Raw genomic sequence first — 25,665 nt, forward strand, 5'->3', positions numbered from 1 at the left:
GTCTTTTACTTTTAAACTTAAAGCCAGTAATTTTCAACTTTTAATTACTTTAAGAATCACCTGGTGACCCATTTAAAAAAAATGCAGTATCTGCAGATCTGCCGCAGAGTGATTCTAATTCAGCATAAATAGGGGAGGATCAGTATTATAGACTAAATGTTTACATCTGGCCCCAGACTCATATGTTGGAATGTAACCCCCAATGTAGTGGGACTAGAAGGTGAGACTTTGGGAGGTGATTAGGTCATGAAGGTGGAGCCCCTGTGAATGGGATTAGTGCTCTTATAAGAAGATATATAAGTGAGAACTCTTTCATCACTTCCACCCTATCAGGACACAGCAAGAAGACAGCCATCTGTGAGCCAGGAAGTGAATCCTCACCAGATACTGAAACCACCAATACTTAATCTTAGACTTCTCAGCCTCTGGAAGTGTGAGCAATAAATGCTTATGTTTAAGCAACTCAGTCTATGGTATTTTTGTTATCGCAGCCTGAATGGACAGAGACAGGGACTAGGAGCCTACACAATAGAAAGCTCAAGTCAAATATATAAGGGGTCTGCACTTGGTGGGACACAGACTCTGAGCTTCCAGACTTGACCATGAGCTTTGTTTTGACCATGGGCTGTGTTTTGATTATCTTGCTCTCTCTGGCACTAATTATTAATCCTAGCATATCGGAGGCAACGATGAATAAGACTTACAGAAGCTGACTTTGCAGTCAAACAGGCCTGGATTTATATGCTGGCTCTAACATTTATTAGTTCAGGGACAGAGGCTGTAACCTCTCTGAACCTGGCATGGTCTTCTGAAGGTTGAAGAAAATGATGCCTTCCTCACTAAGGAATATGGAGCTTCCATGAAGTCATGTTTCCATAGAGCTTGTTCCAGTGCCTGGGGCCAGGGATTTGGAATGAGATCTTGGTACTATTAGGATGCTATTATGGCCAGCACACAAGAATGCTTCAGTCAGGGTTCCTGATCAGGGAAGAAATACCAAGTAGGAATCAAAGTTCCTCTTGATGAAGGATTAAGATGGTATCCAATACCCTGCAAGGCTGAAATCAGGTCAAAGCTGATTTGGAGAATGTGGTGTAGATCTGAAGGGTACTGTGAGACATCATGGCTCTCCCACATGAGAGAAGCAAGCACAGGGTGGTCTCATCACAGTGGCTTCCTTTGAAGGTCTGGTAACCCTTCTTAACAGGAAAGCATGGCTTCATCATGTTCCGGACTCAAACCAATTGATAGCAAATCCCTCTCCTTCCTTCAGTGAGGGAGACAAAGATCCAGAAGAGAATAGGAGGAAACAGACCAATTTCCTTCCCCTCACCAGGTACATGGAGTGCTCCATGAAAGGTATTCGTGTGGGTTGTTTTCATTTATTACTATTATATTATTATTATTATTATTAAACTGTGAATAATGAGAATAGCTGACCTTCATTTAATGCTTATTATGTGATCGGCTGTGTGCCAAGATTTTTCCATATTGTGTCTCACTGAATCCTCACAGGAAACCCTGTGAGCTTGGTACTATTTTTATCACCATTTAGACATGAGGAAAGTAAAGCTCAGAAAGGTTAAATAATTTGTTCAAGTAAGTGGTGTCACAGCTTGGATTCTGTCTAATGAGCAAATCTTAGAACAATTTTAAAAACTGATTAATTGTTAAGTTGAAATAGAGGGAAATATGAGTGGTCCCGACTTTGGGGCATTTTCTTCGGTGTGCTTTGGGGTGAGGGGATCTGCTTTGCCTTTATCTAATGGAAAACCATCCACGAAACACAAAACAAAATAACAACAGAAGTGTAGCTAAAGAGCTTAGACGATTTTTTCTATTACTTGTTAGTCAAAAATGAGAAATTACAATTCAAGTTTTCCTGCAGCTTAATTACAGGCCTCTGTGCTGTGAACAATACACTAAGTACTAATAATAGGGGCCATCCAAAAACAAATTCTCTAGAGACCTCCCAGCTCCATTGGGTCTGTTTAGGACAAGTGATAAGGAAACAACGTTCTGTATGAAGGAGCAGCAGGCCCCTAGACAGTGTGAATCTTTTTCTTGTTAATGAAGCAAAATGAACATTTTTAGTGGTGTAAAACCAACAACAGAAATGAAAAGCCATTCTTGTTACTTACCTTGGGGCTGCAAAGGAAATCTCTTCAGCATGTTAGCTGGGAAGTGATAAGGCACCATCACGAGACCTGCCCTGCTCTGGTTTGGCGGAGAGGAGTCCAAAAGAAAGAGTCCTATTTTTAAAGGGCTTTTCTACTTCTGATATGATTTGGGCCCTGTTCCTAAATCATCTTGGAATCAGAACAGCAATTCTTTTTTACCCACTTGGCTGGAGTGTAAAAGAATTGTTGGAAAATGTTCAATAAATGTCTGGAGCTCTATGTAAATAGGAAAAGTGCAGTTATTTGTAAAAAGAATACCAAAGAAAAGCTTAATATTATTCAACTTTTTTTTATATTGCGAAGCAAATACATTTGTTACAATGTACAAAAAAGGCAAAATTACTTCATAGACTAGAATGTACAGTGGCTGCAACATAGTGGGTATGTAAGTATCTGCAGGGTGAATTAATGAATAAAAAACATGAATAGGAGTCCTCATTAAAAACAAATTAGAAAGTCAAACACATTATAATAAATAACCATTTGTACCTACCACTGTAATTTAGTCTTTTTATACCCCAAGAAAGCGTTGTTTAAAATGTGAAGAATATTAAAGCTTGAAATCCAAGATGGAAGTATGGAAGAACCAGGAATATCTGGGTCTCAAGCCCAAGTCACAGCCAAGCTAGAAGATCCAATTTCTATTAGATCAGAAGGAATATGGTCAGAATAGACTTGGGACATGGGGCACCCTTGGTTAGAGAGTGCATGCGCTTGGGGGTAAGACTGGGATCCCCTAGGTGGACTGGGATCATACTGTCAGAATCAGGATGTGGGGGATAGGCAGGGGAGCATATCTCCTTCCCCATGTTTTCTATTCACTGGGAGAACTTCATTCCTCTTCAAGGTCACCTTTGATTCTGAGGCCCTGAATTCAGTGGCATTCCCATCCTGACTCAGCTAAAGAACTCAACCGTTTGTCCTGGATTGTCCCAATCCACCACCCGTACAAGATGTTTGTTTGTATATCGGACATTACCAATATTTTGGGATGACAAGGAGGGCTTACAATACAGAATCCCAAAAGATCAATTGAAGAGTTAATGTTAGTCTTCTCTGTTCTTCAAATGTTTCAAACACTCTGCCACTAGAAACTTCCTGCTGGCCAATATTTCCCAACAAGCCCATGAGGCCTCCACTAAGCTAGAAGAATTCTTTTCCTGAGAAGAGTTTGGAAGTTGAATCTTAAAAATTAACCTTTCAACATTTTTTTCCTTCTCATTAGCACATAGGAACAGGGAAGTTTGCATAGAAGGGCAGTTTGCCTGCTAACAGTTGTCAACTTGCTAACCTTTCACTTTTAAGCTTTGAGCTATCAGTTACTCCCAAATATTAGTTGAAGCTCTGCTCATTATAAAGCTGTCAACCAATCATGGTGTAATTCTAATCCTAATTACTACGTGTGGAGGGTTCCCCCACACCCCAAGTAATTCTCTGGCACCAGCTAGGTGTCCTACTATTCTAGCAAATTCTGACACTATCTACCAAGAGATAGCATCAGACCCCATGGGTTAAGGGCCCAGTCTTACAAGACTGCCTCCCTCACCTCACCACCACCTCTTCAGACACCAGTTGTGAGCCCAGGCTGCTGTTACCTGTGCTTCTAAGCAACTGGCTACAAATTCATAGAGTTTCCCTCCACATCCTCCTTAGGTTTAGTTAATTTGCTAGAAAGGCTCACAGAACTAAAGAAATATTTTATTTACTAGATCACCAGTTTATTATAGAAAGATATGACTCAGGAACAGTCAGATGTAAGAGATGCATGGGACAGGGTATGGGGAAAGGGTGCGAAGCTTCTGTGGCCTCTCCACATATCATCACATGTTCACCAACCCAGGAAGCTCTCAGAAATCTTTTTTTTTTTTTTTTAAATGGTGATTTCCTTACACAGACTTGATGGATTAAATCATTGTCCATTGGCTATCAAACTCAATCTCCAGCCCCTCTTCACTCCTGAGTGGTCAGGTCTGGAACTGAAGGTCCAGGTGGAACTACTCACATGGTAGGTTCCCCTGGCAACCATCTCCTACCCTTAGGTTATCCAGGGGCTTTCCAACAGCCACCTCATTAACATAATAAAAGACATCTTTATGCTCTCATCACTTAAGGAAATTCCAAGGGTTTGGGAGCTCTGTGCCAGGAACTAGATGAACACCAAATATGTATTTCTCATTATCAATCACAATATCCTTTTTTTTTTATTTACGATAGTCATACAGAGAGAGAGATAGAGAGAGGCAGAGACACAGGCAGAGGGAGAAGCAGGCTCCATGCACCGGGAGCCTGACGTGGGATTCGATCCCGGGTCTCCAGGATCGCGCCCTGGGCCAAAGGCAGGCGCCAAACCGCTGCGCCACCCAGGGATCCCCCAATCACAATATCCTATGTGGTGTCTTTGCTCCTTCTGAAATGGACACAAACATACATACACACACACACACACACACGCACGCTCCTCTTAAGCGTTGTTATTGGACAATGGAGACATATCTTTGATATCCTGATTTAGGATTTGCTGGAAGATTTCATGTTTGCAGTGACTCCTGCAGATTTGAACCTGAAGGAATATGGTAGAGGGTTATCAACTTCTTATCTTTAGAGTTTCTTAGGGCTCAGGACCTGCTTCCTTCTGTTCTTCTCTGATCATAGTACCTGTGAGATCAGCCCTATCTGTTCTCTAATCTGATATCTGGCATGGCAGAGGAACTATATATAAAACCCTTGGTTCTGAAGTTAGTTGGCTATCAAGATAAACTTGCAATTTACTTCCAGAAAAATAATAGCATATGTGGAGGTTTAAGTATCTCACAGCTATCCTAGGATCTGACAAAAGAATAAAAACAAAAATAGGAAAGAAAAGTAAAAAACACAAAAAAAGGGGTATGGTGTGGGCTCTACATCTGACTTGAAAAGAACCTCTCCTATGTAATTTTGACTGAATGCAAGAGTGGGAAAAAGCATCAACCTGCAACTCTCCTTCTTGGAAGGATATACTCCATTATGCACTCTGTCACTGATGGTGTCACTGTGCAATAGGGAATAAGATCCTGGACCACAGCCTCTACTGTTGTGCCACTTCTACTCTTACCCCTGCTATGTAGGGGTTCAACAAGTATTTGTTTCTCAGTGAATAAAAGCTTATTTCTTTCTCTGTCTCTAAGAGTTGTATTGACTCTCCCTATGGAAAATGAGACATTAAGGTACATTTAATTCCTTTGTTCCCCCTCAATTCACTCCACCCTCAATATCTGTCAGCCTTACCTTCATTTTGTAAGGCTTTTATGAATATTTTCATTCCGGCCTTAAATGAAACACAGATTTCTAAACTTGTTCTGTAAGATGATTCTAAAAATTAAAAACAAAACAAAACAGTAAGCAACATGCCTAATGTAACCATGTAAATATTCGCAAATGGTGTGGTTGGATTCACACAAAAAAGAAATGTACACTGGTTCCTCCAAAGTGCACCAAATCAAGTGGATTCTCCTTTCATGCATTCCATTCAGTCCTTAAAATACTGCCATGTTTTAGTTTGCATCACATCTTGTTGTGACTTTTTATTTCATCTTTTTGTTTTTCCTGGAATTGTCAATTGCCTTTCTTTTCTTATGGAAAGAAGAATTCTTTCATCATTATTATCTAAAATATACAATCTATGAATCCTGGTATTTGTTGAACGGAAAACACTTTTCTCTCACTTCACCTCTCATTTTCCTCCTCTTCTTGGGGATGGATGTCTGAGTTGTCATCCTAGTAAATGTTTCCTTATAGACTATTAATTCAGTGTCTTAGATAGCACCTCTTATTCATGGAATTCTTTTTACTTATGTTTGGATGTTTTCTAGAATATAGATTTTTCTTTCCAGAGAGTGTAGCAGAGGTAAATTTCCTGAGCATGTCAATATTTCTTAGTCTACAGTTAATTGATAGTTTGAGTAGGTAGGAAATTCAATTTTTAAAAAAGATTTTATTATTTATTCATGAGAGATACAGAGCAAGAGAGGCAGAGACATAGGCAGAGTGAGAATCAGGCTCCGTGCAGGAAGCCTGATGTGGGACTAGATCCCGGGACTCCAGGAACATGCCCTGGGCTAAAGGCAGGTGCTTTAACTGCCTGAGCCACTCAGGTGTCCCAGGAAATTCAATTTTTAAAGGCATTTTCCCTCAGAATTTTGAAGTCACTGATCCAATATTTCTAGCATTCAGAATTCTGATAAGAAAATTGTTAACAATTTAATTTTTTATTTTATCTCATCTCTTCTTCGATCCCTCCTCTCTGAAAGTTTTTGGAAACTTTATCTTTAAGGCTCTAGAATTTCATTTACATTCCTTGAATTCCACAGGACTTTTCAATTTGAAAATTCATGGTTTTTTCTACTTTTACTCATTATTTCTTCCATAGTTTCTTGTTTTTTTCTTTACTATTGGAATTTTTTTCTAGACAGGTATTGGACCTATAGAATCCATTTCCTAATCTCTTAATTTCTCATATTTTGCACATCTGCCCCTCCTCATCGGCCAGGTTTCCTGGATCCTATTGCTTATTCCATCTATTGGTATTTTTCAAGTCCAACACATATATGAATATAAATTAATTTCCAAGAACTCTTTCATGTTCTTTTTCCTACTATCCCATTCTTACTTAATGGATGCAATAACTTTTCAGGATTGTCATAATAATACATTTTATTTATTAAATTGCCTATTTCTCCCAGGCAGTTACTCTGTTTATTCATTTTTTTCCTTAAAATGTTTCATAAACCTTAATCGTTCATCCATATTTGTAGAGAAAAACTAGGCTTATTAATGTGGCTAGCTAGTGTGGGTTTCCTCTGCACTATGTTCTTCTGTTTCTCTAATAAATATCTCCTCTGCATTAGTTTTTCAGGGCTGTTTTAGCAAAAGTACTAAAAGTTATGTGGCTAAAACGACATAAATTTATTGTTTCATAGTTCTGGAGTCCAGAAGTCTAAAATAAGTCATTGGCAAGGTTAAGTCCTTCCAGTTGTGTGAGGAAGAATCTGTTCCACGCCTTTCTCATAGTTTCTGGTATGTTTAGATATTCCTTGGCTTATAGATGACCATCTTCTCCTTGTGTCTTCACATTGTCTTCACTTTTCACATTGTCTCTGAGTCCAAATGTCTCCTTTTTGCAAGGACACCAGCCATACTGGATTAGCCATACTGGAGATGCTAATGACCTCATCTTAACTTGATCCTTTACAGAGACCTGATTACCAATAAGGTCACATTCACAAGTATTGGGGGTTAGGATTCAACATCTCTTGGGACAGCCAACATAATTCAACTCATAACTCCTCTCAATGGCAGATCAATGATGGGTTTTGAGTTGATTAGTGAAGACAAGCAGTTGGGCTGGTGAATTCTAAATTAAGAAAGATAGTCCGGCAAAAACTCTGCCCCAACCCCAGCCCATGACATAAGATCATTTAGTCATTTAATTTCTTTAGAAAGCAGGTTTTAGCATGGTCAGATATGTTGCAACAGATATTCTATGAGAGGAGAAGGATGGTGGACAAAGTGTTCCCCTATTTTCTCAAAAACACCTTTTGCTCTCTTGGTCAATTTGGATTATTATAAGATACCAAAGACTAGATGGCTTAAATAAGAGGAATTTATTTCTTGCAGTTCTAGAGGCTGGGAAGTTCAAGATCAGGGTACAGATTTGCTGTCTAGTAAGGACCTTCTTCCTGGTTTGCTGATAGCTGTCTTCTTGTTGTATCCCCACATGGTAAAAAAGAGGGCAAGCTCTGGTCTCTTTTTCTTTTTCATGAGAACAGTAATCCTATCATAGGGGCTTCATTCTTCTGATATCATCTAAACCTAGTCACTTCTCCAAAGCCCTGCCTTCTAATACCATCTCATTGGGGGGTACTGTTTCAACATGTGAATTTTAGGGGCAGAGGCACACACATGCAGTTTATAAAGTTTGTCTTGTGCTGAGAGATGGGAAATTCCATCTCTTTATAACCTTGAGTAATTTTAAATATACAGATCAAAATGTATTTTTTTTTAAAAAAAATTAAACTTGACTAGATGTACTTTGTCCAAAAACAAAATGCCCTGGGATTGGTTAAGTATACATTTCTATCTCCTTACTGATTGATGTCCTCCTTCCCAAGGTCTGCCTCAGTCCTAGCTGCCTTCTGGAAGGGCAGGGTTCTGAGATAAGACCAACCTGAGGGCCCTCATGGGTACACCTAAGTCCTAGACTAAACTTCAATCCCAGGTCATGGCCAGAATGCTTTAACAAGTGATGTCCCATGAGAAAGTCAACATTCTGAGGTGGCATAAATGAAATTATCCTGGGATACATGTGGGACAGCGCAAAAGTAAGATGTAAAGTGATAAAGAGGAAGGATTTGAGTAGAATTCTGGATTAGAACTGAAAAAAACGTGATCTCTTAGAAGGCACCTTTTGAAATTCCAAAAAAGAAATTATTTAGGCAAATTCAGAGGGACTACTGCCACTTAAACTGAGAATTAAACTTGGGAAACCACTGAAATGCAAATCAATGAGATATCACTTTACACCTGTCGGAATAACTAGAATAAAAAAGACAAGAAATAATAAGTGTTGGTGAGATTGTGGAGAAAAAAGAAACCCTCATGCACTGTTGATAGGAATGTAAATTGGTACGCCAATGTGATAAACTGTATAGAGTTTCCTCAGAAAATTAAAAATAGAACTACTCTACAATTTAGCAATTCCACTACTAGATATCTAACCAAAGAAAATCAAACACAAATTTGAAAAGACATATGCACCTTGATATTACTGCAGCATTAGTTACAATAGCCAAGATATGGAGGCAGCCCAAGAGTCCTTCATTAGATGAATGGCTAAAGAAGATGTGTGAGATATGTATGTATATCATTGAGATTGTGAGATATATATACATAATATATTATAATGAAATATTACTCAGCCATAAAAAAGGTGAGATCTTGCCATTTGTGACAACGTGGATGAACCTACAGGGTATAATGCCAAGTAAAATAAATCACAGAAAGAGAAATACCATATAATTGCACTTATATATGAAATACAAAAAACAATAAAGAAACAAACAAGAGAACAGACTCAAAAATAGAGAGGAAAAAATTAGTGGAAATGGATGAAATAGATGAAGGGGATTAAGAGGTACAAGAAGGTAGTAGTTATAAAATAAATAAGTCAAGGGGGTAGAAAAGCATATGGAACATAGTCAATAATATTGTGGTAACTTTGCTGACAGACAGTAACTCCACTTATAATGTTCAGCATTTCATAATGTATATAAATGTTGTATACCTATGTTATATACCTGTAACTACTATAATACAGTTTATCCTTGAACAATGTGTATTTTGAACTGTACCACTTACAGGCAGATTTTTTAAAATAAATGCCTAGACAGTACTGTAAATGTATTTCCCCTTCCTTATGATTTTCTTAATAGCGTTTTCCTTTCTCCAGCTTTTTTTTTTAAAGATTTTATTTATTTATTCATGAGAGACACAGAGAGAGAGGCAGAGACATAGGCAGAGGGAGAAGCAGGAGTCCTGCAAGAAGCCCAATGCAGGACTCGATCCCAGATCCTGGATCAGGCCCTGAGCTAAAGGCAGACTCAACCGCTAAGCCCCCCAGGCATCCCTCCAGCTTTCTTTATGGTAAAAACACAGCATATAATACATACGACACACAAAACACATGTTCATCACTTGTTAAAGGTGGGACTTCTGGACAACAGTAAACTATTTGTAAAGTTTTGGGGGAGTCAAAAGTTATAAATGGATTTTCAAGTGTGCCAAGGGTGGGTGTTCCTACCCCCTGCACTGTTCAAGGGTCATTCAAATGTATTACGTGTCAGTTAAACGTCAATTAAAAAAAAAACTTGGAGAACCACTAACTCTAAAGAATGTTACTTAAAAATTCACAGTTTACATCAAGGTTCAGTTCAATTTGCATTGGGGGCACATGCCAAGCAGTGTAGGATTCATGAGAGAGAATTTGTTTTTCCCTAGCACATCTCCTGGGTGCCTGAGTCAGAGGCAGAACACTGGCCCTTCTTCAACCAGGCATTTACTCTATGGTAATTCTTAATTTCAGAATAAATGAATGTGTGGAAACTGATCAGGAGGGACAATTGCTCTGTCCTTGCTGGTGTCCACCCCACCCCCCTCCCCCCATCTTGTGTTGCCAGTTCTAGAACAAGGTGTCCAGAAGGAGAAGGTCTGCATCCCCCAAAATGCCTTGGAAATACTCCTGCCCTATGGCAATAAAGCTGTTACCAATCCTTACCCTTCACTGGAACTATGTTACCGTTAGAGAAAAGGCAGTTATCAAAAGCCATTTCATATCAAAGCTCAGAGGGGCTTTCTGAGTTTGTACAAGGATGATTTTGATATTTTAATGAGTCTGACACAATGTTTTAGGAGCACTTCTGTTCTGTTCCCATATTTTGCCTGAGGTAGGCGTGATAGGTGGCATTCTCTTTTGCTATAGCTTTGGAGAAAGCGGACCTTCCAGACTGTTCTCATTTGCTGAAACCTCCTTTTCTGCCCAAGTGCCACTAATAGATCCTACCCCTACCTTCTGGCTTAACGGAGAGTTAAAATACCCTCTTTTGTGGAGCGTCTTTTATAGTGTAGGCTGCAAACATCAACACCCTAAAGCTCTCAGCATGAACTAAAACCCTCCAGAACTAATGACTCTAGCAACTACCACCCCCACCCTCCCACTGGGCCCCAGGAAAGGGTCACTGCATTTTAACTTTTGAGTATCAGCCTCCTTGGCTGTTTTGGGGGTGCATGATGTGGTGGAAGGAGGCAAACAGCCTTTAAAATGCATTGGAGGTCAATGTATTCCATTATGTACACAGTGCCTCAAATTCAGTTTTAACCTTTGATGAAATGTGCAGTGTTGGGATTTTTTATGCTAGAGCAGACACAGGAAATCACAGGTGCAACTCATTTTGGTTTTGACTTACAATCACTGCAGGCCCCTAGAATTTTTATAGGATACTCTCTCTTTAACTTGAGCATGAAGTGTCAGAAGTCTGTAGCTTGTCTCTGTAATGTACATTAATAGGTAGTATTGATTTGTGGAAATTAATTACTAGAAAAACAGTTCTCAGCACTTACCTAGTGTTTGGAAAGATTTGAGAGCCCTCTTGTGGCTGTAATAAAAACTAAACTTAAAGCTGATGAACTGCTTTCAGCTGGTTTTCTGTTGATTTTTTTTTTTTCTTTCTCTTTCTCTTTCTCTCTTTTTGGTTACATTTGTTTGCTTGCGTAATGGCTTTGAATTGTTTCTCATTTGAGATTAACATCAGCATATTTCACATCATTTCAATGCAAGACGGGAGCGGTGTCAATTTTTAAAAGACAGACTACTTCTTTACTGATTATTAAACTCAGATTCTTATCACCAAGAGAAATAATAAATGCAGAGGTGGTATGTTTAGGGAAGTTCACAAAGCAAAGGCGTTACAGTTATATTATTCTGCTTCTTAGGGGATGCGTCCCCTTTTTTAAATCCAGGTATTTATTGCCTGAAGGTAAAGCTAACTCTAGCAACCCCAAGCTACATTTATTTGGAACATCTTAAGGACTATTTTCTCTGATTTACATATAGCAGAGTAAAGTGGGAAAATAAGTGTCCTCATCTGAGTGTTTTTAAATCTCTAAGAAATGCATGTTGAAAGCTATTACCTCTCTGATGCTTCAATTGCCTGAAGAAAAATATTTGCAACTTTAGGTTATCTTGCTGCACACTTGAATTGATGAAGGGAACACCCAAGGCAAAGTTTAGACAGAACGAATTGATTTCTTTCTTGGGAGCATTTAAGTTATCGTGCATATACTTTTCTAAATTTCTGTCATTGCTTTACTAATTAGGCAGTATGACAGCGGGGCTTTAGAGTCCACTACAGCTGGAAGATCCCACGGAGTGTCCACATGATAGGCTGGGCTTCTGGAAGGTGCTCAGGCTGTTATAGGGAATCAGTGGATATTGGAAGAGAACCTGATTGGAGCTCTGAGTTAACTTCCAGCACTATTTGGTTTCTCCTAGATCAGTTTGTGGAGGGACATTGGCATCCAGTCACAAGTGAGTCACTAGTCCTGCTTATTGTTCCTAGCACAGAGGAAAATATGTACACATGATATTTAATTTAAGACGAAGAAATTAAAGCAGAAATCCTGATGTTTTGGGACTAGATAGGACATAGGAAATTTAAAGATGGTTTCTGGTCTGTTTCCCTCTCAATGTTCAGGTATAATTAGCACAAGCAGCAGTTACACTGCCTGGTGGGGACGGAGAGAGGTGGCGATGGCCAGGAGGAGAGACTGAGCAGCAATCACTTTGTTCTGTAGGAACGGTGGCATATTTCCGGCTCTCACTCCCCATCTTTCTTGGTCTTTGTTAATATGGAACCTTTGTGATGTTCAAGATCCTTTAAAAATATGCATAAGGGGCTTACAAGGGTTGTATAAAGGGACTCAGGTTCCATCTTGAATAAATTCCTGCTGGCCAAAAAGTACATAATTTGAACATCAAATAAGTATAATGCCTGCAATGGGTTGAAACTCACTCTGTTTAGATTCACAAGGTAATAATAATATGAAAACAAACAAAAAACAAATGACACACACACACACACACACACAAAAACTCCTCTGGAGGATTCTAGGAAAGCAGTCTATTATTGTGAAAACCAGTAAATAACATGAGTCAAACATTCATCTACCTTTCCTGCATATATCCACTATACCTTGGGGGATCAAACAGTGGGTAAGGGGAAGTTTTTCCTTATAGAAACATTGCAGCTAACAAATGAAGCAGAAATGATAGAATTAGAATATCACCATTTTTGCAATCCTCAAATGATCACCTCTAATGATCTGCTGGCATCACAGAAAGAGAGACTGGCATTATGTGCCTCCAGATTGAGCAACACTCAAGCAGCAACACTGCTTGCTTAGAAATACCAGTTAATTATTTCAGATTTTTTTTCTACAACTTTAAATATTAACCAAAGGTATATCCATATCCTGGCATTTCTGACTGTTTCTTCTCCGTCTCCCTTCTCCACGGATTTCAAAGAGAATATGAGCTAATATACAAATCAACGAAACCTCCAAACTGTAGAATAATGTGCAAATTCCATGCTTTCATTCTAACTTGACTATGTTGGAGCAAAACACAACAGTGTAGGATCTCAAAGATGACTACACAGTCAACTGTTTGAGGTCAGGCTGCATGTTATGGACCATTACATTCCAAGAACTTAGCACAGTGTTTGGCATGAAAGACAGAACCAAAAAATATTTTTATTTTTTTATTTAAATATTTTATTTATTTATTCACGAGAGAGAGAGACAGAGAGAGAGGCAAAGACACAGGCCGAGGGAGAAGCAGCTTCACACAGGGAGCCTGACACGGGACTTGATCCCGGGTCTCCATCCCGAGTCTCCAGGATCACGCCCTGGGCTGAAGGTGATGCTAAACTGCTGAGCCCCTGGGCTGCCCCCGAAAAATATTTTTAAATAAACAAATGGGTAGAGTGGCTGGAGAGGAAAACAAAGAGAAGTCTTACTGCAATGCCTTTGAGTTGTTTTACCTCAGGATCATCCTTCCATATCCCCGGGTATCAGTCTCATCTGTAAAATGCTACTATGGTATAGTTTTTACTGAGGATCAAGTGAAATAAAGGAAGAGGAAAGTATTTTGAAAACTGTAAGCATGTTTACAAATAGAAGAGCATTCACGGTTTTTGGGTTTTGGGGGTTTTTTTTGTTTGTTTTCTTTTTTTTTGTGATTAACAGAACTTTCTAACATTTAAAACTTCACTGTACTTGGGTAGTTTCTGAGGCTGTGATCATCATCGAGGAAGGAAAGGTGTTGAAAGGGGAGGGTGTGCGTGTAAGTGGAGGAGCTGCTGTGCATGTAAGTGGAGGAGCTGCTGTGCATCAGCTACTGCTGGCCCCGTCACACTTAATATTTATTCTGGCGACTCTGTGAAGTAAGCATTTATACCCTGGCTCTTAGATGAGGAAACCAGGGCTCCCAGAGGTCACATAAGCCAACCAGGTCACACGAAGAGGGAGGTGGATTCAAAATTGAAATCCAGATCTTTCTGAGACAACCAACCTATTGTCTTTCCAGTGCACCTTAAGTGAAGTTTCCAACATGCTTGAAATTATGCGCTCTGGCTGGGTCCAGATGGGTAGAATTTGACTTGTATTTTCTTGAATCTTCCTAAGTAAAGGTCAACTTCAGGATTCAGCAACCTCCTTTGAACACATTTCTGAGATTTCGTACTATTGTGTTCAAAAAAGACTTATTTTAAAGCCAGGAAGAGAATTATGGCATTGCACGGGCTTTGGCTTATTTGAATTCTCTTGTACTACAATTTCCAAGCATCCGTCATTGTCCTGAGATTACTACAGTTTTTGGCTTCTGGATTCCTCGGGAGTGTGAAAAAGGAATGCAGCTGCACTGCAGACTTTCCCACTTGTCTCTCAAGCTCAAGTGCAAATTTGTTATGCAGTTTTGTGTGTGTACTGGAGTCAGGAGCATTGTTTCGGAACAGCTACGCTGTGACTAACTAGAGAACCCTCTGGACCCAAATACTCCAGAGGTTGAGATAAGCCCCCTGACCCCACCCCACCCAATAGGATGCTGTGTCACCCTCATTTCCTGCTGCTCACTCTCCACAGGTAACCACAAACCCCTCACCCTAAGATGCTCACTTTGGATCTAGAGCTCACTTTGGATCTAGAGCTTTGAGTTCAACAAAGCCTGGACCACAACAGCATTAAGTCACAAACTTCATCTCTAAGACAGCCTGACTCCTAGAAGAGGTTAGAAGACCATCAGAGGGGATCCCTGGGTGGCGCAGCAGTTTGGCGCCTGCCTTTGGCCCAGGACACGATCCTGGAGACCCAGGATCGAATCCCACATCGGGTTCCCGGTGCATAGAGCCTGCTTCTCCCTCTGCCTGTGTCTCTGCCTCTCTCTCTCTCTCTCTCTGTGTGACTATCATAAATAAATAAAAATTTAAAAAAAAAAAAAAGACCATCAGAACTCTTTGTGAGATCTTTGTGAAATCACTGACATCATCTAAAAGCCTGTGTAACTCAACGGGTTATTCTGTTGACTAAACTGGTTAATGCAAGTATGAAGACATACGTAACTTTTAACTATACCCAGACACAGATGGCACTCAAAAATTGTTAGCCATTTATATTGTCATCAATAGCAATTTTTGTTCCACGTGAAACTTTGCATACTTTACTTTAGCTTGCTCCTCCATCATTGCCTAATTGGGTGACCTCCAAATCACTCTTTATTTGAGAACCGGCAAGGGATGGAATCAAGCGAGGATCTCTCAGATATTTTGTGAAATATCCTAAAATGATTGCCAAGTCCTGATAGCAGAGTCTAGGAAAATCCTAACTCAGAAGAATCTTTTATGGAAGAGCACAGCAAAATCTGGACAGAGACGACTTTTTTTTTCAGCTCCCGGGATATTTTTAGGAAATCTGTATCAAAGCTGTCAGATAGAAACCTAAATATTGAAACACGTGCCTTGCTCTTAAATATCCTGATTTACTTCTTTTCCTTTCCAAATTGGCTAGAGCAAAACAATTGCAATGGAAACACCTCGTTGCTTCTACCCTGTGTAATTCTCACATTTGCTAAAAGCGGCGTCTGGGAAATTAGCTAAGAAGAGAGCCCAGCTGAACACGCATGGCCTGATAACACAATCTGAGTGTACTATCTGGTGTTCTGCTTTGCCCGGCTGGGATTAGAGCCGCAAGTGAGACGGAATTGGGCCTTATCTCACTGTGGGGCGGCTCCAGGCTCCAGGTGGATGCCCACATGCATAAACCACAGCTCTGCAGAGCGGAGCGCCTTGAGACGTCCTCGCACCGAAATCCCAGCAAGGCAGCGCAAAGCAGGGCGCCTCTGAACCAAATAATCACGGAAGTCCCTGAATAATGCATGAGAGCAGGACCCTCCCTGGCACATTTGGAACTGTACTAGAAGGAACTGTACTCAGCAAGATAGCAAAAACAAGCCCCTGGAACATGCATTCCCTGAAATTTATTCTTGCAGCAACCACTTGGGGGAAAGTGAAAGCAAATATGTCAACCACCTGAAAATCATGGCATTTTAGTGAGTCTGAGGCTCCTAGGATTCGTGTCAGTATAAAGCGGCGACGTGACAGGATTTAAAATTCTATCTTATTGATAAATACTACCCCTTCCTCTGGGGAGGCTGGAGGGTGGAGGATCATCCCTGAGAAATGCCCAGTGTGGTCCAGAAGCCGCTTATTTCACGCTTTTGTTTGGTTGCTTTAGTGCCGTGCGTGGCTTCCCATAATTAAAGTTAGTTGACAGCTAAAAATTGCAGCTTTAGGGGCCTGTTTCTTTGAGGACTGGCCCCAATATAGTCGGGTGAGGAACCTCCGTCTTTCTGATCCAGATGTCGGCTTTAATATAGCTGCGGTACGGATGAGTGGGATTTGATTCCACAAATGTTTTGTCTCTCATTTCATATTCCAGCTGCTCATGAAGTGCAAGATAAACACATCTTTTTGGAAGAACGTTTCCACACCACCATGTCACAAACCCCGCCCTGGCCGGTCCTTGAACATCCATCTTAGGTTCACGTCCCAGGCAGGGCACCTTCCCGGTCCAGCCAGGAGGGAGCAGAGCCAGAAGCCTGTTTCATAGCCCTGCCTTGGCTTCCAAGTAGGCACATGATGTCAGGCCCCAAGAACGGCCCTGTCCTCTCCTCTGCTGACTATGATCAGCTATATTTTGGCGTTATGACAGTGAAATGGGGGCAATTCTCGACTCAGAATCCTACTCCTAGCAATTTATTCCCTGCATAAATATTTATGATATTTATGGCTTAGGATATTCACCAGATTATTGTTTATATGTATCTTCCTTCAAACAGAATCAGCCTAATTGTCCCAAACTGGGAGATTAGTCACATAAATTATGGTACATCTATAATTGGAATATTACACTCTTATAGAAGAATATTAAATAAAACAGAAAAAGCGTTCAACTCTGTAGTTTTGACTTAAAGATACAGGTTAGAAATATAATGTTCATTTATGAGCTCAAATCGGTAAAGAAAGAAATATGAATTTAACTGGGAGTAACTGCTATATCTGAGTGGAGTGAAGTCATTATAGATCATTTTAATTTTTTTCTTTTTTTTGCTGTTCTGCATTGCTCATATTTTCCACAGTGACAATGTACTACATTTCTAACTCGAGGGAGGTGGGGAATCACTGATTTAAAAAAAAAAAAAAAAAAGTCAGGCCAGCTACATCTAAAATATTCTCCCTTAAAGGTAGCAGGTACACTGGCAAAAAAAAGGAATGAGAAGCATCTCTCTTCTAAGGGAAGCACTATGGGCTGGAGCATTCCTCTCTCTCTATCTTACCAGTTGAAAAGGGTCAAGATCTCTGGGTAGCATGTAAAATGATGCCTTAGCTAGAAGGATCTGGCTGCTTTGTAAGTTGCCATGAGGGAGGAGTGGCGGCCACATGGTGGGGGATGCGTGGCTTCTGTGGGAAGTAAGATAACCGCATGTGCATGTCTCCATTTTCTCATCACAATACTGGACATCCTTGGAACCAATTGCTCTGACACACACCATTGTCAGCCTCTGAAAGTTCTTTATTACCATACTTAACAATCATAGTTCCCAATTTCCCATTTGCTTAGAACATCATTCTTAAATTCCTTAATTTGTTTTCAAGGCTTGAATAAAAGGCCTTTTCATCACCGTGTCAAAGGGCAGCCTGATTGCCAAGCTCTAACTGCCACAGTTCCCCCTATCAGATACAGTATAGCGCAGATAATACTCTACTGAGATAATGAAGAATGGGTAGCCCATAATGAGTGTGCAGCTCTAAAGAGAGTCGAGAAATTAATTCCGTTCTGAGCATTCGGAAAATGACTCCAGCACAGTACAATGGGGTAGAGGGGGAGCTAAGTTTCACTATTTGAAATTACACACATCAGCTTATGTTTAAGATGTATACTGTTAAACGTCTGTACTACTCCAATGGGAGGACCAAGGGTCTCCTTCAGATGAGCCCCACCTCCCAGGTCTACCTTACAACTGCTCACAATGTTCTTTGTGCTTTGGCAAAATTTGATTATCTAGGGAAAACTCCTTGAAAAGTCTGTAGGGCAAGAGGAAGGTGGAGAAATGGATTATCTCCCATATATTTCACAAGGTCTGGGCTAAGAGGAACCATTAGCCTGGGCAACCTTTGTTGGGTAAGGCAACAAGTTCAGTTTCCCAGGGATATGACTATCAGAATCCCTGGAACAATAGCTGATAAAATATTTATTCATTCCACAAACACTGAACAACCATGTTGTATAAGGTCATGCATCAGATGCTCTGGGGGATAATGAGTAAGGCATGAGGCCTGTTTAAGGGATAGGGCAGTCACTGGTCACTGGAATGAAGATAAAACACGAGTGGCACAAACTTCAGGGGAGTAGAAATCCCTTCCTCAGAGGACATCACAGAAGGTTGGCTGGAGGCATTTCTACTTGAGCTGGTTTTTCTCAATGCAGAGAACTTTGAACCTTGAAGATTCTAATTCTGTTGCTTAATTTTACTAGGGCTAGGCTAGTGGTGGAAGGAATACATTTATTTAATCTCCCCTGGGAACATAGCATTTTGTAGGCTCTTCCAGATGTGTTTTCATTGGCTAGGCAAGCGATAGACTCATAAAAGTGAGTATTTGTTTTAATCACCACAGGCAGGGTCATTCCACAGGTATATTCCTCATTCTGCCATTTTGATGAACATACTAGCTCTGTCTTCTTTCATTGAGGAATTGAGAGGGAGGAATTAGGTAGAAGGGAAGAAGAAAATACAGAGGAGGAAAAGGTAGTTTGGAGGAAGCTGGCAGTGCTGAGTGGGGAGAGAATTATGTCAGATGGGTGTATGGTATGAACCTGTCCCTGATTCTTCCTCAGTAGCACCAACGGTTCCGGGCTCTCTCCTGCTGGCCCTTCACCACAGCTACCAAATATCTGTCCTGGCTCTGCTTTCTTCTGTCTATCCCGAACACTGTTGCTAAATGAATCTTCCTAAATCAATGCTTTTCCCGTTTTAGCAATAGACAGTTGAATTCAGAGCCCATGGCCACTTGGTCTCAGCATCCTCTTCCAGCTTATGCCCTCCTACCATTCATTCATTTATAGAACAAACATTTTGTGAAATGTACAACATGAAGTTCCTGGTCGAATTTGACCACTGCTCCCTATACATTCTTAACTACTTTCTTAAATATCACTTGCCCACTCCTTACCTCATAGCTTGCTACCGAGTGCCTTTTTCTAATCTACCATCCTTACGCTCACAACACTTGAGGGCGTTTTATTCTTTTTTTTTTTTTTTTATGTTCTCCACGTTTGCTAGAGCAGATCCTTACACATAACAAACCCTCGATAAGCGTGTGTTAATTAAATGGCTTGCTAATTAAAGAAATGAGCAATTATACAATAAACTGCTTGGTGAAATACAGGTTCTTGAAGCAATAGGGAAGAAAACTAGTAAGCTTCACATTTTTAAAAAGCCACCTCATTGCTACTAATTACCTGTTGTTTGAAACACTCTACTTTTTACCCAAAGTCTCTGTTGACTCTCTCTCTGCATGTGGGCCATCACATCAAATGATGGATACACTCATAGATTATGTCTCTTTTTACTCTTGTTACCTATTTTAGAGAGTTGAAAATAATATCAGATTAGTTTTAGGAAAGGAAAGAAAGGTGTATTTACCAAAGACAATATATGAACCTTAGTCATTCAAGTACATTTATCTTAGACAATGATAATTTCTTTTATGCAGCATCGGATGTTGAACATCCACCGTGAGCAGGACGTTGTGTGAAGTGTTCTGGGACATGAGGCCCGAGTCCGGTTATCAAAGAGGAGATCAGAGAGTAGAGGTGACCAAGACATTCACATGCGAGTTAAAAGTGCAGTAAGTGATGCCAGGGGCTGAAAAAGTCAGGCAAGATGGATATGGAGGCTTGAGCTGGACTAGAAAAGACCTGGAAGCAGGATGCAAATGAGCAAAGGACAAAGCAGAGACGGAGGGAAGGCCACTCAAGCCTCCGGGCTGCGTTTAGAATTGCATGATACGATTGCCTCCCAGCAGAGCAAGATGCTAAAGTGGTTCTAAAGCAGCCGTGAAAGAGTGTGTGTTCTGTGTCTCTGAACTTCAGTCCTCCACAACGGCCCATCTGATCATTATCAGTTAAGGCCGTCATTGAACTAACCAAAGTGCTCTGCTTCCTGATCTTCCCGAGTACACAGGCATCTGCCATCATTACGCTGGGGCCACAAGAATGACAATTCTAAAGAGCTGCAATTGCTTTGCAGACACTCTTAAATGAATTCACCCAAAACTCTCAGTGAAGTAGGTGGCAAGCCGCTGACCTGCTGACAGGACGCTGTCACCAACAAATAAAGTTATCTGTCTTGGAGATTGCTCTGGTCCCAGGAGATTGGTAGAACATTCCCTTAATGGAGTAGTTAGCATTTCTTTCATTGCACCAAAATCCCTGGGTGCCGGCGATCCCCTTGAGGGCAATGTGTTAGTAATCTCTGAATCCCTGATGTCTTGCTCTGGGTGCTTGGCAAATGCCAGGCTCAATTAACTTTTGCAGAATTAACAAATTCCTTTGCTGGGGGTGGGGGGCGGGGGGTGCTTGTCCTCTGTGCTTTGTTTTACCTTCCATTGTGTTGTTGAACAGTGAAAAAGAAACTTGCAAATTTAAGTAGTACACAACCCTCTAAGACTTCTCCCTAGGGATCCCTGGGTGGCGCAGCAGTTTAGCGTCTGCCTTTGGCCCACGCGATCCTGGAGACCCAGGATCAAATCCCACGTCGGGCTCCCGGTGCATGGAGCCTGCTTCTCCCTCTCCCTGTGTCTCTGCCTCTCTCTCTCTGTGTGTGTGTGTGACTATCATAAAATAAATAAAAATTGAAAAAAAATATTTTAAGACTTCTCCCTAGAAACTGAATCAGGACTTTGGAGAATAGAAGTAAATGAGTTCACGTTGTTTTGGAGTGAGCAGATTTATGAAACTGGAGCAAGCCTGTACATAGCAACCACTGGGTGTGTGGCCTGGACGTCGACATCATTTCAATAGTGATCTTTGTAGTTCTTTGTCTGAAAGTAGAGAAGCATATGAAAATAGAGAAAAAAATAGAAATGAGAAAAAAATTATACAATTGATCAATTTTAAGTGTTTTTTTTTCTTCTCCAATAGTCGAGTACTCTTCAACAGTGTTGGTTTATTTTTACTATTTTTCTAACTATCTATTTTGACTCCTTGTCAGAATTTAAGCAATTAGACCAAGCATACACAAGACGATATCTGACTAAAGTGATGCCCAAATGCTATGAGCCACTCCATTCCAAACCATAAAATGGGACAAGGTTGTACTTTACCAATATAAATGTCCCACCAGTACATCTCTGTGTCTTTGATGTCAGAGTTTTACTTACAAATTGATCTCTTATCTATTTGGCTGGTTGAACTTGCAGACATTTGGGACTTATTTTACTTATGGAAACATCATCCTACCATTTGGCTAGTCATTGTCAAGTACAATGTTAAATTGAATGAGCTTAAATTTGAAACCAATGCCATCCTAAACCAAGCCAGCTTTGGTCAGCTTTGAGACCATGTCAGTTTTCAAAGGAATGAAGGCCCTGGGAATTCTATGGCCAGTTTTTCCAAGTGAGACAAAAGCCACCAAGATTCCAGAAGCAGGTTCTGGTTAAGCCTTTATATGTCCCAACCCATTATGATTTTTGCCCCTAAAATCCTCCAGCTCTTATGATTATTTTAAAAATCTGGATTGTTTCTAAATCTGAGATACACGAATGAGGTTGAGACTTATCAAATTGACTGTCATCATCTTTTTTCCTTAAATCCTTTTTTTGTGTTATCTGTTTTTGCCCAATTAACAGGAAAATTATAAATTTTCCATCTGTGGTCATCTTTGACTCAGTGCAAAGATCTCTTTGATTTAAATTCCTCTGTCTTGATTTGTTTGGCATCCTTAACCCACCTGAGTCACATCACTATCATTGTTATTGTGTTTCTATATTTATTATGCAATTGCTTTGTGAAATAAAAATCAGTCTCTGCTTGTAAAATTGAAACATGAACAAGTCCTGACATAGGACCAAAGCAGGATTAATAATGACCTGTCATATAATATTCAACTATAGTAATGCCCACTCTAAACAAAACTTGCCCGTTGACATTTCCTTGTGGAGCCCAGAAGCTGTGTCAGTACTTTTCTGCTTTCCTTACTGACCTTTCGGGAAATTTCCTTCCACTGATGGAATTGTCATTCTGTCACCGCAAAAGACAACAGAGTAATGTAAAATGATGATTGGCAAAGCAAAGGCTCAAGCTGGCCTGTCTGTGGCAGTTTCAGCACGTTCTTTCTAATTTAAGGAGAAGCTAGCGTTTCTTAAGATATTGTAGTTCCCTTAGCACATTTCAAAACTGTCTGGCTAGACATTCAAAATAACCAAATATAGTAAATGTGTAGTTTTAAATATTATAGTTCATTGATTCTTTTTTTAAAAGCGGCATAAAAAGCACTACATCCTTAAAGCCTTTATGTTTGTCATCACTTTTACTGGGTATTAATTTTTTTTTTAAGAATCCAGTTTAGCTTGGCAAAGGGAAGCCCAGTGTTCCTTTCAGAACTCTTCAGGATCATCTGTCTGCTCAGGGGAACTCGGAGTGTCCCTCCTGGTGCCAGTGGCAGGGTGGGCAGCCAACTCCATTGGCAGGTTGTTCAAATTATGAGAAGGATTTTCCTTGTTTTAAATCAATAGTTACTCTCCTCTAATGCTTTGTGTTGTGTCTTTACCTGTCGACTTCTCCAACTCTCTTCTTGCTTCTTTACACTTTTCTTGCCCCTCAAAGCCAGAAGCACTCTGATCTTTTACTGGATCATTCTGAATCTAACCATTAAAAAAATATATTTCTTCTCAATGTTCCATCTGATGCCATTAGGTAAGACCTGTGATTATAATAACCACAGTACCTGACGATAGGCATTCAGTAAATACTACTTGTATTTTTGTTTTTAAAATATCAATATGCTGCACAGGAAAAGACAGAGGCATTAAAATCAATAGACTTAGGCTCCATTGCAGTTCAAGTATTAATTTGTTCTAGGATCTTGGGCTATATTTTCACCTTTCTCAGTCTCTAGGTTCTCAGCTTTAAAAGAAAAAAAAAGTAACAATAAACCCATTCACGAAGTTGTGTTGAAGATTATTGGTGTTGGTATCATAAGGCATCTCTCACAGTTCCCAGGACATGGTAGGTGCCCAGTAAATATTGATCTCCACACACAACACATCCTCCCTCCAGCTCCACCTACCTTGTAATCCAGAATAGCAGTGTAAATGGAAAAGACTAGGGAGCCTTGGCTTCCAGGTTTGCCCTCTTCAGTCCCAGAACCTTGGATAAATCACTACGCCTCCTTGCATGTTTCCCTATCACACAGTCCCACATCTGCTACAAATAAAATATTGGTGGAGGAATAACTTTCAAAAATCATGGTGTGTTTTCTTAACGTAAGGTATTATTATTTCCAGGAGCAATTTATCAGCGAGTAAACTCCTGAATGAACGAATCATCTATTTCCCCCCACTGCATCTCTCCCCACACTGGAGCAGCGAGGAAACACCCAACAAATGGTGTTGAAAACTGGTCCATGCATGTTTATGAAAATATGCACATATGGAACATTTTGCCTGATAGGTACAAATCCAGGGAACCACTCTCGCGGGAGCATTTGGCAGAAGAGCCCGTTGACTCAGTGCTGATATAAACACTATGGAGGTAGAGAATCCCAGAGCCATAGTTGTCAGAGACTGATGCTCTTCCTTCTCATTTCTTCCAGGAATTTCTATTACATCACCATGTTACGGGATCCGGTGTCACGATACCTGAGCGAGTGGAAACACGTCCAGAGGGGGGCCACGTGGAAAACCTCCCTCCACATGTGTGATGGGAGAAGCCCCACCCCGGATGAGCTGCCTACCTGCTACCCCGGGGACGACTGGTCTGGGGTCAGCTTGCGGGAGTTCATGGACTGTCCCTACAACCTGGCCAACAACCGGCAGGTGCGCATGCTGGCCGACCTCAGCCTGGTGGGCTGCTACAACCTGACATTCATGAATGAGAGCGAGAGGAACACCATCCTGCTGCAGAGTGCCAAGAACAACCTGAAGAACATGGCCTTCTTCGGGCTCACGGAATTCCAGAGGAAGACACAGTTTCTCTTCGAGAGGACATTCAACCTCAAGTTTATCTCCCCATTCACGCAGTTCAACATCACGCGGGCTTCCAACGTGGACATCAACGAGGGCGCCCGCCAGCACATCGAGGAGCTCAACTTCCTGGATGTGCAGCTTTACGAGTACGCGAAAGATCTCTTCCAGCAGCGCTACCACCACACCAAGCAGCTAGAACACCAGAGGGACCGGCAAAAGAGGCGGGAGGAGCGCAGGCTGCAGCGGGAGCATAGGGGCCACCGGTGGCCCAAAGAGGATGGGAACACGGAGAGGGCAGTCACTGAGGACTACAACAGCCAGGTGGTGAGATGGTGACCCCCTGCCATCTCCTTCCTCAGGAGGGGAAGGACGAGCAGGTGCACTGACCTTCTGTGGCGCTGGTTACCTTGGAGGACGATGGGCCATTCTGAGGACATCTGGCTGTATGTGGCTTGATTTGGACACCTGCTTCCTCTTTGTCTTCATCTTTATCCAGCTGGAGATGATCTGTCTTCTTTTTTTTCCCTGACATTGTTCAATCTGTGATATTAAGTAGGGTAGGAATGAATCCAAGAGAGACATCCTTAGGAGGGCAAGGAGAGAAGCACCAGAAAGGAAACAATTGTTGAAAATATCCTTTGCAGGACCATGGGAACCCACAGAGGCACACATAAAAAGCCAGACTATGGCTTGGATGTTCTGCTAAAACTGGTCTGTTTCACACTGTCTCTGTAATGGAAATACTGGTCTATCCAGAGAGAGAGAGAGAGAGAGAGAGAAGTCCCTTCCAGCCCTTAGATGAGGTTTTACGCCAACCCTCACTTGGCTGTTGGCTCTCGTCTTAAACCCTGTTTGAATGTAGTTTAAATCCTAAGTAACAGTGTTTTGTTGTTGCGGTTGTTTTTTAAACAAGATTACCCTACTCTTGGCCATCACTGGAGACTTGCACCCCACAAAGCCCCTACGTCTTAGCCCGGAGCCACGCTTCCTCTCCCTATCTTTTAGGGAACAGCTAGTGGAACCAGGACAGATGTGCCAGGCCCCTGAGAAATGAGTGTTGGTCCCTACCATTTAGGAGAAAATATGCTTATTAACTA

General features: G+C 41.0%; 1 protein-coding gene across 1 annotated transcript in view; it reads left to right on the forward strand.

Annotated features, from left to right (window-relative positions):
* Window positions 1–25,143, forward strand: part of HS6ST3 (heparan sulfate 6-O-sulfotransferase 3) — a 625,872-nt gene extending 600,729 nt beyond the window's left edge. Inside the window, exon 2 of the mRNA XM_055335595.1 lies at window positions 24,196–25,143. Coding sequence (XP_055191570.1) covers window positions 24,196–24,904 — 709 coding nt within the window. The 3' untranslated portion in view covers window positions 24,905–25,143. The remainder of the gene's footprint in view (window positions 1–24,195) is intronic.
* Window positions 25,144–25,665: the final 522 nt, after the last annotated feature.

Source organism: Nyctereutes procyonoides, unplaced genomic scaffold (genome assembly GCF_905146905.1).
Source record: "Nyctereutes procyonoides isolate TBG_1078 unplaced genomic scaffold, NYPRO_anot_genome, whole genome shotgun sequence".
NCBI classification, from domain to species: Eukaryota; Metazoa; Chordata; class Mammalia; order Carnivora; family Canidae; genus Nyctereutes; species Nyctereutes procyonoides.